We start from the raw sequence: 16776 nt of genomic DNA, 5'->3' as shown, positions 1-16776 counted from the left end.
ATACACTATACTGATGGGCGACTTCAATGCCAGGGTAGGCAAGAAGCAGGCTAGAGACAAGTCAGTGGGAGGAAAATGAAATAGGCTCTAGAAATAGCAGGGGACAGCAATAGTAGAGTTCGCACACCTGAATAATACACGGATGATGAATACCTTCTTCCGGAAGCGGGATAGCCGAAAATGGACACGGAGGAGCCCGAATGGCAAGACTAGAAATGAAATAGACTTTATACTCTGCGTTAATCCTGGCATCATACAAAATGGGGATGTGCTCGGCAAGGTGCGCTGCAGTGACCATAGGATGGTAAGAACTCGAATTAGCCTAGACTTGAGAAGGGAACGGAAGAAACTGGTACATAAGAAGCCGATCAATGAGTTAGCGGTAAAAGGGAAAACAGATGAATTGCTGATCAAGCTACAGAACAGGAATTCGGCTTTAACTCAGGAAGAGGACCTTATTGTTGAAGGTATGAACGACAATCTTATGGGCATCATTACGGAGTGTGCAATAGAAGTCGGCGGTAACTGCGCTAGACAGGATACCAGTAAGCTATCACAGGAGACGAAAGATCTGATCAAGAAACGCCAATATATGAAAGCCTCTAACCTTACAGCTAGAATAGAACTGGCAGAATTTTCGAAGTTAATCAACAAGCGTAAAACAGCTGACATAAGGAAGTATACCATGGATAGAATTGAACATGCTCTCAGGAACGGAAGAAGCATAAAAGCAGTGAGGAAGAAACTTAAGAATAGGCAAGAACCAGCCGGCAATATCATTACTAATATGGATGAGATAGTTCGACTGGCTGAGGAGTTCTATAGAGATTTATACAGTACCAGTGGCACCCATGGGGAGAATGGAAAAAAGAATAGTCTATAGGAATTTGAAATCCCACAAGTAACACGCCGGAAGAAGTAGAGAAAGCCTTAGGAGCTATGTAAAGGGGGAAGGCAGTTGTGGAGGATCAGGTAACAGCAGATTTGTTGAAGGATGATCGGCAGATTGTCCTAGAAAATTTGGCCACCCTGTATAGGCAATGCCTCATGACTTCGAGCGTACCGGAATCTTGGAAGAACGCTAACATAATCCTAATCCATAAGAAAGGGTACGCCAAGGACTCGAAAAATTATGGACCGATCAGCTTACTGTCCGTTGCCTACACAGTATTTACTAAGGTAATTGCAAATAGAATCAGGAACAGCTTAGACTTGTGTCAACCAAAGGACCACGCAGGATTCCGTAAAGGTTACTCAACAATAGACCATATTCACACCATTTTCAGGTGATAAGAGAAATCCGCGGAATATAACCAACCCTTATATATAGCTTTCATTGATTACGAGAAAGTGTTTGATTCAGTCGAAACCTCAGTAGTCATGGAGGCATTGCGGAATCAGGGTGTAGACCAGCCGTATGTAAAAATACTAAAAGATATCTATAAGCGGCTCCACAGTCACCGTAGTCCTCCATAAAGAAAGCAACAAAATCCCAAAGAAAGAAAGGCGTCACACAATGCTATTCACAGCGTCTTTACAGGAGGTATTCAGAGACCTGGATTGATTGGGAAGAAATGGGGATAAGAGTTAATGGAGAATACCTTAGTAACTTGCGACTCGCTGATGATATTGGCTTGCTTAGTAACTCAGGGAACCAATTGCAATGCAGGCTCACTGATCTGGAGAGGCAAAGCAGACGGGTGGGTCTAAAAATTATCTGCAGTAAAGTAATGTTTAACAGTCTCGAAAGAGAACAGCAGTTTACAGTAGGTAGCGAGGCACAGGAAGTGGTAAGGGAATACATCTACTTAGGACAGGTATATTACCGTGGATCCGGATCATGAGACTGAAATAATCAGAAGAATACCGATGGGCTGCGGCGCGTTTGGCAGGCATTCTCAGATCATGAACAGCGGGTTGCCATTATCCCTCAAGAGAAAAGTGTGTAACAGCTGTGTGTTACCAGTACTCACGTAGGGGGCAGAAACCCGGAGGCTTACGAAAAGTGTTCTACTTAAATTGAGGAGAACGCAACGAGCTATGGAATGAAAAATGACAGGTGTAACGTTACGAGATAAGAAAAGAGCAGATTGATTGAGGGAACAAACGCGAGTTATTGGCATCTTAGTTAAAATCAAGCAAAAGAAATGGGCATGGGCAGGACATGTAAGGATGAGGGAAGATAACCGATGGTCATTAAGGGTTAGGGACCGGATTCCCAGGGAAGGGAAGTGTAGCAGAGGGCGGCAGAAAGTTAGATGGGCCGATGAGATAAAGAAGTTTGCAAGGACAACATGGCCGCCATTAGTACATGACCGGGGTAGTTGGAGAAGTATGGGAGAGGTCTTTGCCGTGCAGTGGGCGTAACCATGCTGATGATGATGAAGACGACGACGTAAAGCAAGCATACTTATGCTTCAGAATAGTAAGGTGTTGGGCTTGTCGGTTTGGCACGGTTTTTGCAAAGAGGAGCGCAGAATTAGGCGGTGCGGAAAAGGGAGACGTGGGTTGGAAGCACGCAGGAAAGAGCGTCGTTCCTGCCCAAGGCTCCCGTTCGTGCACCGTTTCTGCGCTCCCCTTTATAAGAATGATACTTATGCTGTTCACGCTTAGCAACTAATCATTCAATATGACTCCACTTCCCATAGATAACGATCAAGATATAGCTACAAGCATTCTGTACTAAAGGCACTCCCTTTAATTTTTTCATTTCCACTTGACCTACCATAGAGGCTCGCCAAGAACAGCCACTTTAAAAGCTTGCATTTACACGCCCACGTCTATACGTAAAGGTAGTTGAAGCGGCTTTCCAAATTTGCACATATTTATATTTCGGCCCTCGCTCCTCTAACGTTACAGCTGGTTGCCTTAATTCGCCCTCCTCCTTTTGGCATTTTTGGAAATGACTCTTAGAAACAGATAAAACCTAATGGATGCTACAAAGTGTGAACGAGCCTCCTTAAGATTTATCAAAATAATAATTTGATGACCAAGTGAACATGAGTTAACGACTGAAACATGACCAGGCAAGGCGTGGGGTGCGCTCTTGTTCATCTTAATTAAGAGGTCACGTGATGCTCTGCACAGATTTGCTCGAGTCACTTTTTGGCGCAAACTTAAGCCTTCCTCCAAGATGACAGTGCCTTCGCGTCCCGAATCTATCTGGTATGTGCAATGCACTACAGAGCGAAACGTTAGGCTGTGTTTCGTGGTGCGTTGTAGTGAATCACCGTCTTCATTTGTATATAGAAGGCTGTGGCACGCGATATAGGAACCAATCGGCTCATAATAAAAGATAACGCGATTTGGTTTGTTTTGCGAACACATTTTTGTTAGAAAAAATAAGAGGGAATTTCGCAGGAAGACGAATGTTCTCAGTCGAACTGTGATCGAATAAGTAAAGTTGTGGGTAGCAACGTTTCGGCAAGAGGACTTGTCTTGACTTCTTTTGACTCCTCTGGCGAATACATATCTACTAGTCGAAGCGCTCGCTCGAGCGTCCTTATACCAACAACTCCGATCACTTTTTCCGTTACAACGCTCACATTTGCCATGACTGCAGAACAGCGACAGTGACGACAACGAGATAAGAGAACTGATATCACATAAAGAAGATAGGTAGGTATACTGCACCGTACCATCCCCCAAATCTTGTATTCCTTATGTGAAATTTCCTCGGCATTAACTCATCACAACCATTTTTGCAGAAATTGTAGTTTATGTATATATGCAATCAATTGGGGAACCAATAATTGTAGTGCTCCTAAGATGTTGACTGGCGCTTTCATCTTTTGTATATTTTATGAAGTGATGTGCAGATTGTGAGTGCGAATGCCTCTGAATATGATATTTGATTTTCGCGCTTTACGACGCGGATCAGCCCGGCCGGGCCAAGACCGATGCGAATAGCCCCCGTTCTTGAGTTCCCTGAAAATTGCACCGAGGTACCGAACGGGACGGGACGCAAGTCCTCGAGGAGCCGTAAGTTTGACTTGTCCGCTTTTGGAATATGACGGTGTTATGCTCGGCTCTCTGTGACGTGACGGGCCTACAACGTCCTAACACCTAACATCTTAAACGGTAACAGTTTCGCTGTGGTGATCGTCGCTATGGTGGGCATCCCTCACGCAGGCAGCTCCTATTTTTATTGAAGCGCGAAACGTCACTGAGCGATATTAGTTGAGATTAAGCTTGCTCAAAAGTAACCGCGTAGCGTCTTTCTAAACACAATTCTCATTGAATCCGGTCCGTACGGGCTCAATGAAGCTCTGTTTCATTTAATGAACCCACTCAGAGATTGTGAAATATAGAGCCCAACAACGCCTCAAGCGCCTCCTCGAGCTCTGGTGACGCCTTCGGATGCATTAGCTATGGTAACGATACTTCAACGCTAGGGACGCCTTGCGTTATCACTGGGGCGTTACCTCATGGGCGGCTGAATAAAGGAGTCACGCGTTGAAATCGTCGGGGCCTTCTTTGAATTTGTTAATCGTTCCGCACACTGCAGTACCCGCGGCAGTAAGTTATATAATTTTTATACGCATTCGGAAGAAAGAAAATGGCTGGCGTGCGAGTGCACAACGCCTGCACTGTTCGCATTCGACGCTGGACAGAAAGGCATGGCAAGTGACTTGCACCGAGTGTGTGTGTGTGTGCTCACACTCACATTGAGTTTGGTCTGCGCTGATTCAGCAAGGCTCGCATGCCAGGTAGTGGATCGGGAGTAGCTGACCGTTGTGCCAAGTACCCCATACACGCCCCGCAGGCGTGGCACTCAGAGCCACCCTGCATCTCGGGTGCCTGTCTCGTTGGTGCTCAGTGGTGCCTTGTTAGCTGCCTTGACCGCTGGCTCGGCCGCGTCTGATCTCCTTGGCTCGTGGCCACCACCTATAGTTCACTTCGGCCGCATGTCTTGCCACCGCATGTTTAATTTTCTTGCGAAGCATTCTTTCTCTATACCGAGGCACTTCATCATAGCCGAGTTTGTCTTTCATTGTTCTGGGTGTCTTAAAAAAAAGAGCATTTGCCCGATGCTAGGAATCAAACGCGCACCATCGTATTCAAATGAATAATTCGATGCACCTCAGCCAGAAGGCCACGATTCGCTTTTTCACTGGTTCATTAGGCCGCGATCGCACGCATACTTCTCTCGTGCCGGCGCCAACTAATCTTTTATACAAACGTCTAGAGCTCATAGCATAACGTGAGCCTGGGCACGTGCACACGCACCTCGTTCCATTTCTCCACGGACTCGCGGGAATGAACAATGAGGGTCAATTTAGCTACTGTACCTCAGTTGGTTATAGAAGCAAGAGCATGTCAGTTTCTACCGTTCTTTCCTCGAGGCTGATGTAGCGCTTTAAAGCACTGTGTTAGACTGCACCGCCCAAGTGGTAACGAAGCGGGCGGGAAAGATTATTAGCCAGAAAAAAAAATTTGTTGCTATTGCCATTGCCGTCATACTAATTCGTGGCAGTCATCGTATTGCAGCACACACACGTGTGCAGTGCTTTGAGGGCCCCTAAGCAACCTCTGACATTTTTTGTTCCACATTTCCAACGAAGACACGCATGGCGTCGATAATGCCACGACGCTAATATCTGGCGAATGTACCAGCGCTACACGAAGCGCGAGCACCAACAGTGAAAATACACTTTGTGAAGGTGGCTGGACAGCGAAGCTGCAACCGACAACTAAGATGAGTACCCGTTGCGATGTAGCTTGAAATTATTCACATGACGACATTCTCATGCACTTAACCTAATTATTAGCCTAAGACGTTTCAACGGCCTGCGACTTGCACCTCTGCTTCGTGGACCGACAGGGAGTGGACCAGAGAGAAACGAAATATTCGCCACGTCTCGCATGCACGCTGGTCTTCAGGAGTCCTTACTACACGTGGCCTTCCCGTAGCACTGTCACAAAACAAAGCAGTTGCTAGGCGGGTTCTTTTAGTTTGCGCGACAGTAATCTTTACCGGGAAGCGTATGCGGGAAGCGCTACGTGTATAGGCGCGATAGTGGCCGAAACAGTCACTATCGCGCCTATACATGTTCTCCAGCGAAAAGTCTCCTGATTTATCTGACCAAGAACCGCTCCCTTGTGCTACCTGCATAGCATGTAGGTGCCGAAGTGCCTTATTATCAATTATGTCGTTCGCATGCTCGTTTTGAGCTTCTTTTGTATGGAAACATACGCCGTTCTGTACGTTGTATGCGGGATTCCAACGAACATATGCACAGTTCGCTTCGCTTTTGTGAGTGCTTCTAGCATAGAGAGGCATATTGATAAGGAGCGGACATTGCCATAGAGCACTGCGGCCGTGTTACTCTACTGCCGCCAGCGCCCCAACCGGCTAGTCAGATCGCAAATTTCGGATTCCATGATTTTTCGACGTGTGGTTAGCTCTGTTTTAGTTTCGGTTGCTACAGCACGGCTATTGATTCTGGTTTACCTATGCCCGTTAACATCTTCAACGACGTCGCCTATATTGACGCGCAAAAGTTTTAGTATTTAATTTTCAAGCATGCCGTACATGCAGACGTAATAAACTCGCTGATCACAACCGTTTTACCGGAGATAGCGCTAAGCTTCTCGAAGAACCTAAGGAAGGCGGAATTAGCTTATGCAGATCGGAAATATAGTGCTATCAGAGCTGTTTCTGTTGCAATCTTTTTTCCAATTTTCAATCTCTTTTCTCAGTTGCACATAATAGAAAGCAGTGGTTACATTAAAAAAAGAGACTATGATTTACATTGGGAATTGCAGAGAAAGAGATCAGGATCACACACTTGATAAGAACACAGATGAGACATACATACCCCACCAAGGATGTTTGTGTAATGACAGGCAACGAGTCACGCAACCGGCCCAGGCCCATGCATCGTGTATGTACAGTGAGGTAAATAGCCTCCACGCAACGATCTCAAACGACAGCTCGATGTGCGTACGTCACTGGGGGATCATTTGTGCCGGATCGGTGTGGCGTCGCAAGCGATATATCTGCCACGTAAGCCATCCTTTTTTCTTCACCGACACATCCACAATGAAATCGCCGACAACGACCACAGTGGTAGTGTCATCTCAACTAACCGACGCAGAGTATCGATGAACCTTACGGGGCTATGAGCCATTGCATTTCTGCTTGCTTGCGGGAGTACAGAGTATTGATGATGACAGTTTATTAAGAAGAGAACGCGGGCTTGCTCAGTTTTGTGTCCTTGTATCTAATGCGTCGTTACTGAATGTACTCCCGTAAATTCATAACTAGTTGTTATTCACCATTACTTGGCTCAGTGAACAGCTGTCGCATTGCTAATAATGATTTTAAAAAATCTCGGCCCTTTCTTATGCGTCGCGTTTCATTCCATTGCATGAAGGCCGTTCAAGTGATAAGGCAAGATGTGAGTGAACAGCGAGAGCATACCAACTCCACAGGAGGGCGCTACCGATGGCGCCTATTGCCAGCGAGAAAGGCTGCCAAGTAACAGTGAGTTTGACATTGACATTCTTATTGACCTGCTTCCGTTGCTTGGAATCGCCGCGTGGAGCAGGTCGCGAGTGTGGTGTTCGTGACGGCCAATGATTCTCGTTAAGTAAATTTTTTATGCTTCACAATTTGTTGGGTGATTGCGCCGTTAAACATGTAACATGTGTACAGGTATACGCTATAGAAAGCCGTCCCGTCTTGTCCTGGTCTGTAGTTGCACAGGCCGTGTTCATTTGCTCCTGCCAGCAGCACAGTTACCTGATAACTTGATATGTCGAACTGACAGTTTGCGTGCAGATATCTGGCACAATATTGCCAATATTTTTCTTTGCATTACGGGAGAGTGGCGTCAGCATCCTCTACGGTTCTACAATGGTTGGGCGGCCGCAGCACCACTTGCTGTTCCAGATTACATTAGCACATGGTCTGCAGTGACTTCAACGCACGGAAAATAGCAGTGCCAATTTCATGGTAGCCACCCTGCTTCCTTTAATACTTTAAATAATAAATATGAGCCCCGCCTCTTCGTGCTTCAAATAACGTCGCCTGCCGCGGTTCCCAGTGGCTGTGGCGTTGCGGTGCCGGCGTCCATATCACGAATTCCGTGCCGGCCGTGGTGCCCACATTTTGGTCGGGGCGAAATGCAATACGGTCAACCACTTTGATTTATGTACTGGTCAAATAACCACAGTTTGCCAAAATTTGTCTTGCCTCGTAATTTGTGGACTTTCGGCACATAAGAACCTGTATTTTTAAAATTTTGCAGATGAAGTCGAGAGTTGTACGTATATATATATATATACAAGGTTTAGTCAGCCACTCGCTGCTTGATTCTTCTGAGTGCGAGCCCCACCACCAGGCCCTAAAACATTGATGATGAGTACATGTACAGGTGAGAATATAAAGGGTATGACTAATGCCCACACTAATTTCCCCGCGCGCACAAATGGCCAGCTAGGCCGCGACTTAGCCAGGAGTGAAGCGCCGAGCGAATCGTTTGAGGCGCCAAACGTGAACGATCTGGGAACCAGCATAACGATAGTCCAAAGAAACGTCTGCGGTAGTAACGCGATAGTTCACGGGGAATTTTTGTTTAATAATAATGTAGGGACCTAGGAAACGGGATTCAAACTTCTCACACAATCCGGATGTACGAATGGTCCTCCAAAGGAGTACTTCCTCTCCAGGACGAAAGGAAACGTCGCGACTAGAGATGTCATAACGTTACTTGCGATCTAGCTGACTTCTCTGCTGAAGCGAGCATGTTGACGGCATTCCTCAAGTCTCGAGACGAACTGTTCGGGTATACTCGCCGAGGTGTTAGTTCGGCGATAGAAGAAAGCGGCGTCAATGGTGAATGTTGGTGAACGGCCGTAAACTAGGTAGAAAGGTGAGTGCCCTGTAGTTCGTTTGATAACGGTATTTTGAGGAAAAAATCACAAAAGGTAAAAGTTTGACCCAGTTGTCGTGGTTTGGCCCGATATACACTGATATCATATAAGTTAGCGTCCGATGAAATCGCTCTGTTAAGCCATTTGTTTGAGGATGATAAGCGGTTGTCGTCTTATGAACTGTGTCACAAGCTCCGATTACTTCTTTGATCATTGTTGACATCAAAGTCTTGCTGCGGTCACTTAGCAGTTCACGAGGTGCACCATGACGCAGCACAATGATATCGAGAAAGAATGTGGCAACGTCTGAGGCCGAACTAGAGCGTAGAGGAGCGGTCTCTGCGTAACGTGTGAGATGGTCAACAGCTGTCGCGATCAATCGATGACCTACCGGCGTTATGGGCAGAGGGCCGACTATGTCTAGGCTGTAAAAGGCCAGCAGGAGGCGAAGTTGGTCGTTTCCGCAGTTGACAGAGGATGCAAGAAGCGACGTACTTGGCCACAAAGGTAGACATGCGTGGCCAAAAGAAATGGCTCCTAACGGGGTCGTATGTTTTGTGGAAACGCAAATGGCCAGCAGATGGCTCATCGGGAAAGGCTTCAAGGACTTGCGTGCGCAGCGAACGTGGAAAAACAGGCACCCAGCGGTGTGCGTCGGAGCTGAAAATGTACCGGCGTAGCACATCGTTTTCGAGCTTAAATATTCGTAGTTGTCGACATAATCTGGCATTTGGTGCAGAAGTAGTTAATAATAATATTTGGGGTTTTACGTGCCAAAACCACTTTCTGATTATGAGGCACGCCGTAGTGGAGGACTCCGGAAATTTTGACCACCTGGGGTTCTTTAACGTGCACCTAAATCTAAGCACACGGGTGTTCTCGCATTTCGCCCCCATCGAAATGCAGCCGCCGTGGCCGGGATTCGATCCCGCGACCTCGTGCTCAGCAGCCCCACACCATAGCCACTGAGCAACCACGGCGGGTACCAGAAGTAGTTCGGCACAGGTGTTGGATAATGCTGTTGCAGTATGGATCAGAATGTTGACACGATGCGAGCTGAGTGACGCGATTGGAAGATAACGTGCCAGTAACCACTAGAGATAATAACGGGAGTGGAGACTTGGTCTCATCATCAAGTGGCGAGCAATGGAGAGACGTACAGGAAGATAGTAGTGGCAGGGGCCAGCGAGAGAGAGCGGACCACCTAGCGACCAAGGCGTCCGGCTAAATTTTTGACTGACAACCAGCATAAGGCGTGGTGGTCGGTAATGGCCGTGAAGTGGCGTCCATAAAAATATGGTCAAAATTTTTGTATCGCCCACACTACTGCGAGACATTCCTTTTCCATGATCTAGTAGTTCTTTTCGGCTGCCGTTAATGCGCGACTGGCATAGGTAACAACTCTCTCTCGTGAGGTGGTATCACGCTGTAGGACAGCACCGATCCTATGGCCTCTAGCGTCGGTTTGCAAACTAGTTGGTGCGTTGTCATCGAAGTGACAGGGTCGGTGGTTAATGCTTGCTTGAGGGCTTGGAAAGTTCGCAGTCGTCTGTCCAAGGGAAAGCAGCGCAGTGCGCGACGTGAGCAACTTGTGCAGCGGCGACGCCATGGCAGCAAAATGACTGATGAAGCGGCGCAAATAGGATCCAGGCCCAAAAAACTTAACTGTTCTTGATTTTGAGGGCGAGGTAAGCAAAGCACGGCAGCAACCTTGTCGGGATCTGGTGGAACGCCAGTTTCACAACACCTTCATGTTCTTTCTGGCAAAATGGCATTTCTTTGTGTTGAGTTGGAGTCCAGCGTTGGAAATGCATGTCAAAACTTCGTCCAAATGCTCAAGGTGCTGACGAAAAGTTGTAAAAAAAAGAACGATGTCATCTGAAGAGCACAGACAGGTCTTCCACTTAAGACCACGTAAAACTGTGTCGATCATGAGTTCAAATGTTGCAGAAGCATTACATAAACCAAAGGGCATGACATTGAACTCGTAAAGAACGTCTATTGTTGCAAAGCCAGTCTTGTCCTTTGTTAGATACGGGACATTTTTCTGAGCCTACTTCGAGTTCACCAGACCACATGGAATCGCGTCACCGCTAATTAAGGAGCGCAGAAGCACATCCACCACGTTCCCGAGGCGCGGCACGTGCAAACAAGTTGACGTACCCCACCTCGTGCGCCGCAGGTGGAGCTGTTGTCCCACTGCTTGACTCTTCCCGAAAGTGTAGCGGGAGCCTGGCACGGTTCCAGGTAAGCTAAGTCTCGAGCAAAGCTGCTTTGCAGCACTGAAAGTTCGCTCGAAGACAACCCGTCTCCCCCCCCCCCCCCCATCGGACTATTGTGACGGCGCTTGCAAGCCAGGAAGGCAATACCGCAGGCAAGTAATCTCACGGACAATTGGCGCCCAAGGAGCGACCCTTTGCGCCGGGTGTGACTTACGCACGGGCGCCTACCATTGGCCGAAAATGACGCCGCGTGAGCGGGCTCGCCGATTGGCCGAACGTGACGTGACTTCGAGACACCGAAGGGGTTAATAGCGAGAGACCGGGAGCAGCGAAGGGAGCATTCATTCATCTGTTTCGATCTTCTTGCCACGGGCCGCAGCGTCCGAGTTGCTGCCGGCCCGCAATGACTTTACGACGGTTAATTTCTTTGTACTCTCACTGTAAATAATGTACATAAACCTCCAGTTTTCATCTCAAAGTCCTACTCAACCTCGGCCAACTCCCGCACCCAACGGCAAGGTCCAAAATCTGGGGGACAGCAATTGGGATTGTCCTCCAGTCTAACAACTGGATGTCAGTGCTGATCGTCTTACAACGCTAACACCTTGTCCGCTTCGTGCATGGGGATTTGTCAGTACCCGGATCGGAGGTCTTGAGAAATATTCTGCACCCTGGAGGGAGTCAATGGCATCGTCGATTCTTAGTATCGGATATACGTCTTTGCGCGTGATCTCATTAAGGGCTCGATAATCGACAGGAAATCGTACAGAGCCGTCTTTTTTACGAACCACTGCAACAGGAGACGACGATGTTTTGAGCATGTCATCAACGTTATCCGCAATGATTTTCAGTTCTGCGGAAGACACGCGATAAGGGCGGCGGCGTACAATCGTACTGGCTTCGGTTTCAATGCGATGTACAACGACGAAAGTGCACCCCGGTAGCTTGGAGTGAACGTCAAAGAAGGCGCTGTGTTTTTGCAGTAGTGCCAATAGGTCATCTTTCTGCGCAGCTGTGAGATCGGGATTTATCGTGGCCGTTAAAGCGGAGGCAGCAGCATAATCATCAGTTGTGGTGGGCAAAAGGTGGTGATTCGGTGTGAAGCGGTACCAGAGAAAGAGGTTCGGTGTCAGTAAAGCGAGTCACAGTGGTGCACTGGGAGAGCACAACTGGCGAAGGAGTTGGGTTACGAACAGCGACGAATGCTCTGCCGTCCTGAAACCGCACCAGGCTAGGAGTAATGCTAAGCTCACCAGAAATGCAGCGACCGCTCGGCGCAAGGAACACATCACCATTACAATAGTGTCGGAAGTCAGTGTGAGAATATGCTCCTTGCCCGCGGGAATGAAAAAGTCGGTAGACGTGACGAAACGCAGGCTGTGAACATCGACAGCGGACGCAGATTCAGTGTCCGTCATATGAATAGTGCGCTGACGGCAACAGATGAAAGCTGAGGCAGAGGACAGAAAATCCCATCCCAAAATCATCGCGTGGGCACACGAAGACAGCGCGACAAGCTGATTGTGGGGAAGCATGTCATCAATGTCCGATGTTTGTACGCGCAGTACAAACATCGGAGGGCTGATCAAGAACTCTATTAGCACAATGAAGGGGGGGGGCGCATTATACGGTTTTTTCACTATTCGCAATCGAGAACACAAGTCAGAACTAATAACGGAAAGCGATGCACCTGTGTCAACCAGGGTTTCGGCTCTGACACCTTCAACACACACAAAAAGTACATTTGACGGGCGCTCCGGAGGAGTTCCCTTGGTCTTGGGACAAGGTCGAGTGCAGTTGGTAGAAGCGGTGACCCGAGGCGGCGCTTCATATTCTCTCCTGTCCATACTCCTCATCACCGTTTTGGATCTTGGTGGTGGGGCTCGCACTTGGAAGAATAAAGAAGAGACTGGCTACCTAAACCTTGTCTTGCAACACACACACACACACTAGCCAAAATTGTGAACTGTATATCCACAAACTTCAACGTCACTCGTACGTCTGCACCCAATCGCCTCATGATGCGGCGACCTTTGTTGTCCGACATAAGCAGCTGAATATCTATAGTGAGTTAGGTCGCCGGAGTGTTTTGTCCTGGCGACGGTGGCTAAATACTTCAAACAGAAATGACTTTGTATGCGCTTGGTTGGCTGTCCTCGTGCGGCTTGCCCACCAGTACAAGACGCTTCCAGGAAGTACTGCAGGCTGCTAGTGCGCAACATTCAGGTTTCTCTGCAGAAAGAATACGACGCCCATTAGCAATGCCCAACGCTATGTGCAAACGATGAACGTACCAGACCACTGCAGACAGCTGTATAACAGCCAAATTGAGAATATGCATTTGTTACGAAGCCACCGCCGACATCTAAGCCGTGGACTGACGTACCACCACCTATATACACGCTGCAAGGCGCCGCCGCGAGGGCACGAGAACCTTCTGCGTTCTTCCGGTCACCGCTCTAAGTTGCACGTACCCCGGACATGCTTACTAGTACGACGCATCCATGGTTCTGGCGCTTCTTGTGTGCCTGCCTAGGGCGGCACTATTCGGATTATCCCTGGATATATTTCTTCATGCCTAGCGCTGCAGACAGGAAACAAACAGCAAGCTGTGTGTGTCATCATCATCATCAGACTGGTTACGCCCACTGCAGAGCAAAGGCCTCTCCCATACTTCAACTACCCCGGTCATGTACTAAGTGTGGCCATGTTGACCCCGCAAACTTCTCTATCTCATCCGCTCACCTAACTTTCTGCCGCCCCCTGCAACGCTTCCCTTCCCTTGGAATCCAGTCCGTAACCTTAACGACCATCGGTTATCTTCCCTCCTCATTAGACGTCCTGCCTATGCTTTCTTCTTTTTCTTCGTTTCAACTAAGATTTCATTAACTCGCGTTTGTTCCCTCACCCAATCTCCTCTTTTCTTTTCCCTTAACGTTACACCCATTATTCTTCTTTCCATAGCTCGTTTCGTCGTCCTCAATTTAAGTAGAACCCTTTCCGAAAAGCTACGTGTACGTATATATATATATATATATATATATATATATATATATATATATATATATATATATACAGTTTACAATAGGTAGCGAGGCACTGGAAGTGGTAAGGGAATACGTGTACTTAAGGCAGGTAGTGACAGCGGATCCGGATCATGAGACTGAAATAATCAGAATAAGAATGGGCTGGGGTGCGCTTGGCAGGTATTCTGGGATCATGAACAGCAGGTTGCCATTATTCCTCAAGAGAAAGTTGTATAACAGCTGTGTCTTACCAGTACTCACCTACGGGGCAGAAACCTGGAGGTTTACGAAAACGGTTTTACCTAAATTGAGGACGACGAAACGAGCTATGGAAAGAACGATGGGTGTAACGTTAAGGGATAAGAAAAGAGCAGATTGGGTGAGGGAACAAACTCGAGAAGAAAGCATGGGCAGGACGTCTAATGAGGAGGGAAGATAACCGATGGTCGTTAAGATTACGGACTGGATTCCAAGGGAAGGGATGTCTGCAGTGGTCTGGTAAGTTCATCGTTTGCACATGGCGTTGGGCATTGCTAATGGGCGTCGTACTCTTTCTGCAGAAAAGCTTGAATGTTGCGCACTAGCAGCCTGCAGTACTTCACGGAAGCGTCTTGTACTGGTGAGCAAGCCGCACGAGGACAGCCAACCAAGCTCACGCAAAGTAATTTTTGTTAGAAGTATTTAGCGACCGTCGCCAGGACAAAAGACTCCGGCGTCCTAACTCACTATAGATATTCAGCTGCTTATGTCGCACAACAGAGGTCGCCGCATCATGAGGCGATTCGGTGCAGACGTACGAGTTACGTTGAAATTTGTGAATATACACTGCACAATTTGGGCTAGTTGAAAGTGAAACCATGTTCGATTCCAATTTATGCATTGTACATTGTCACACTTATGGTTACTCGTATGTCTGCACCGAACCGCCTCATGATGCGGTGACCTTTGCTCGGCGACATTGGCTTGCTGATACTGTTGTTCGCATCAAAACAACAGATCGCGACTAATATACCTGTATATGTACCATGCATGCCTAAGGTATGCATGGTAGTGCACTCTAGGGTGCCTTTAAAGGGAGAAACTTGTCGGAAGGGCAGGAGATAAACTTTTTCTCTAAGTAGGCGCATGATTTAAGGTATTTCAACGCCTTAGTGTTGACAAGTAAAATTAGTTCACTTAGATAAGTGCGCCTTAGGTGCTACGGACTCGGAGAAACGTACGGAGTTTCTTCATATAAGCGCCAAGCCAAGTACCGCTCGCAAAACAGGGATATGTTGTCTGCACGAATATATATGAACTCTGCCCGTGTGACATAGGCATGGCCTGAGCCGTAGCGCCCGGTCCAATGCTCGGCATCATATTGAAACAATGCATTTTATTTTACTTTATTTTACAGAAACATAAACGCTTGAATTGTTTTCTTTTCTTCTCTGTCCGCCCGTTTTTCGTCGGCATGCTGCCGTGTTCTCATCGTTAGGTCGCCATCCCATCCACAGGTCTCAACTTCGAGAAAGAAAGGAAAAATGGGGAGGAAAGGAAACTTTTGCCAACCCGGCGGCAATCCGCAGATGGCAGGTGGACGCCGTAGCTAAAGCGCTGGATCGCAGACTCTGTACTTGGCATGTGCGCTTGATTTTGCTTGCTAGGCAGACTCTGGAGACAGTGGTATGTCCTTACAGGCATTACAGAAGATCAGGGGCGCCATATTGTTGAAGGCAAGAAGACCGCTCTGTGCATCACAGAGAAGAGTGTTGTTCCGGAGCGTGGCGGTGTCTGGAAGTGTCCGGAATTCTAACAAAGAAGTTCAAAAAACTTCCTTCATGTTTAAAACTCAGGTAAACTCTGGGGTTTTATATGCCAAAACCAGGATCAGAATATGAGGCTGGCTGTAGTGGAGAGGGGGTAGGGGGCTGGGGATTATGTTGAACACCTGGAATGTTTTTGCGTGCATCGAACGTACGACACACGAGAGCTTTTTTTTGCATTTTGCACTCTTCGAAATGCGGTCGTTGCGTCCGAGACTTCACCGGCCAGCCAGAGCCCATAAGCGACACGCCATAGCAAATGGGATACCGGGGCGGCTGCTTTATGCTTGAATTGAACGTGGTGCAAACATTTTTTTTTTTCATGTTGGTTCCCGTGAATATCGTGAAAGTGCACCATTTACGGTGGACCTGCAGGCTTCGAGCGAGGCTCATTGGGGAAAATGGGCGCCTACCCCAAGCGAACAGCGACGCCGCCCAAAGCCTACAGTGGGGTACCGAAGACTCCAGGTCCCAAGAGGGTCGGGAGCCATCCGAGCAGGGTACGTTTGTCGTGAGCACCTAGGAATTACTGGCGTGTAGAGTTCCTCGATGTTCCGGTACATGATTGAGCGCTGCTGTCACTGAGTATTGCAATAGAAGGTTGCTATGCAGCAAGGCGCGAGTTTGTCATGGTTCGGTATGACCGTGAGCTGCGGCGACACCCTGATATGAGTGAGCTGATGTATCTAGACATGCAATTAAACCCTCGGCACGCCTCCAATTTCATTGGCTCGTCTAGACTGACTCTTGGGTTATCGTAACTGGGACGTTACCTCACGGGTGGTGAAAAAGTCACGTGGTTAAACTGTCCGTGCCTTCTTTCATTTATATATCGTTCCACCC

The 16776-nt window shown here is 47.8% G+C and overlaps 1 protein-coding gene across 2 annotated transcripts in view; it reads left to right on the top strand.

The window, feature by feature from the left end:
* LOC142584898 (uncharacterized) overlaps nucleotides 1–16776 on the top strand; it is a 116723-nt gene that overhangs the window by 90943 nt on the left and 9004 nt on the right. Inside the window, exons 14-16 of one of the 2 annotated variants that reach the window (XM_075695230.1) lie at nucleotides 3881–3981; nucleotides 7380–7489; nucleotides 16309–16433. In XM_075695230.1, coding sequence (XP_075551345.1) covers nucleotides 16335–16433 — 99 coding nt within the window. In that variant the 5' untranslated portion in view covers nucleotides 3881–3981; nucleotides 7380–7489; nucleotides 16309–16334. The remainder of the gene's footprint in view (nucleotides 1–3880; nucleotides 3982–7379; nucleotides 7490–16308; nucleotides 16434–16776) is intronic. The other variant, XM_075695229.1, reaches the window with a different exon arrangement.

Source organism: Dermacentor variabilis, chromosome 6, assembly GCF_050947875.1.
Source record: "Dermacentor variabilis isolate Ectoservices chromosome 6, ASM5094787v1, whole genome shotgun sequence".
Taxonomy (NCBI): domain Eukaryota; kingdom Metazoa; phylum Arthropoda; class Arachnida; order Ixodida; family Ixodidae; genus Dermacentor; species Dermacentor variabilis.
This window is presented reverse-complemented; position numbering and strand designations above follow the sequence as displayed.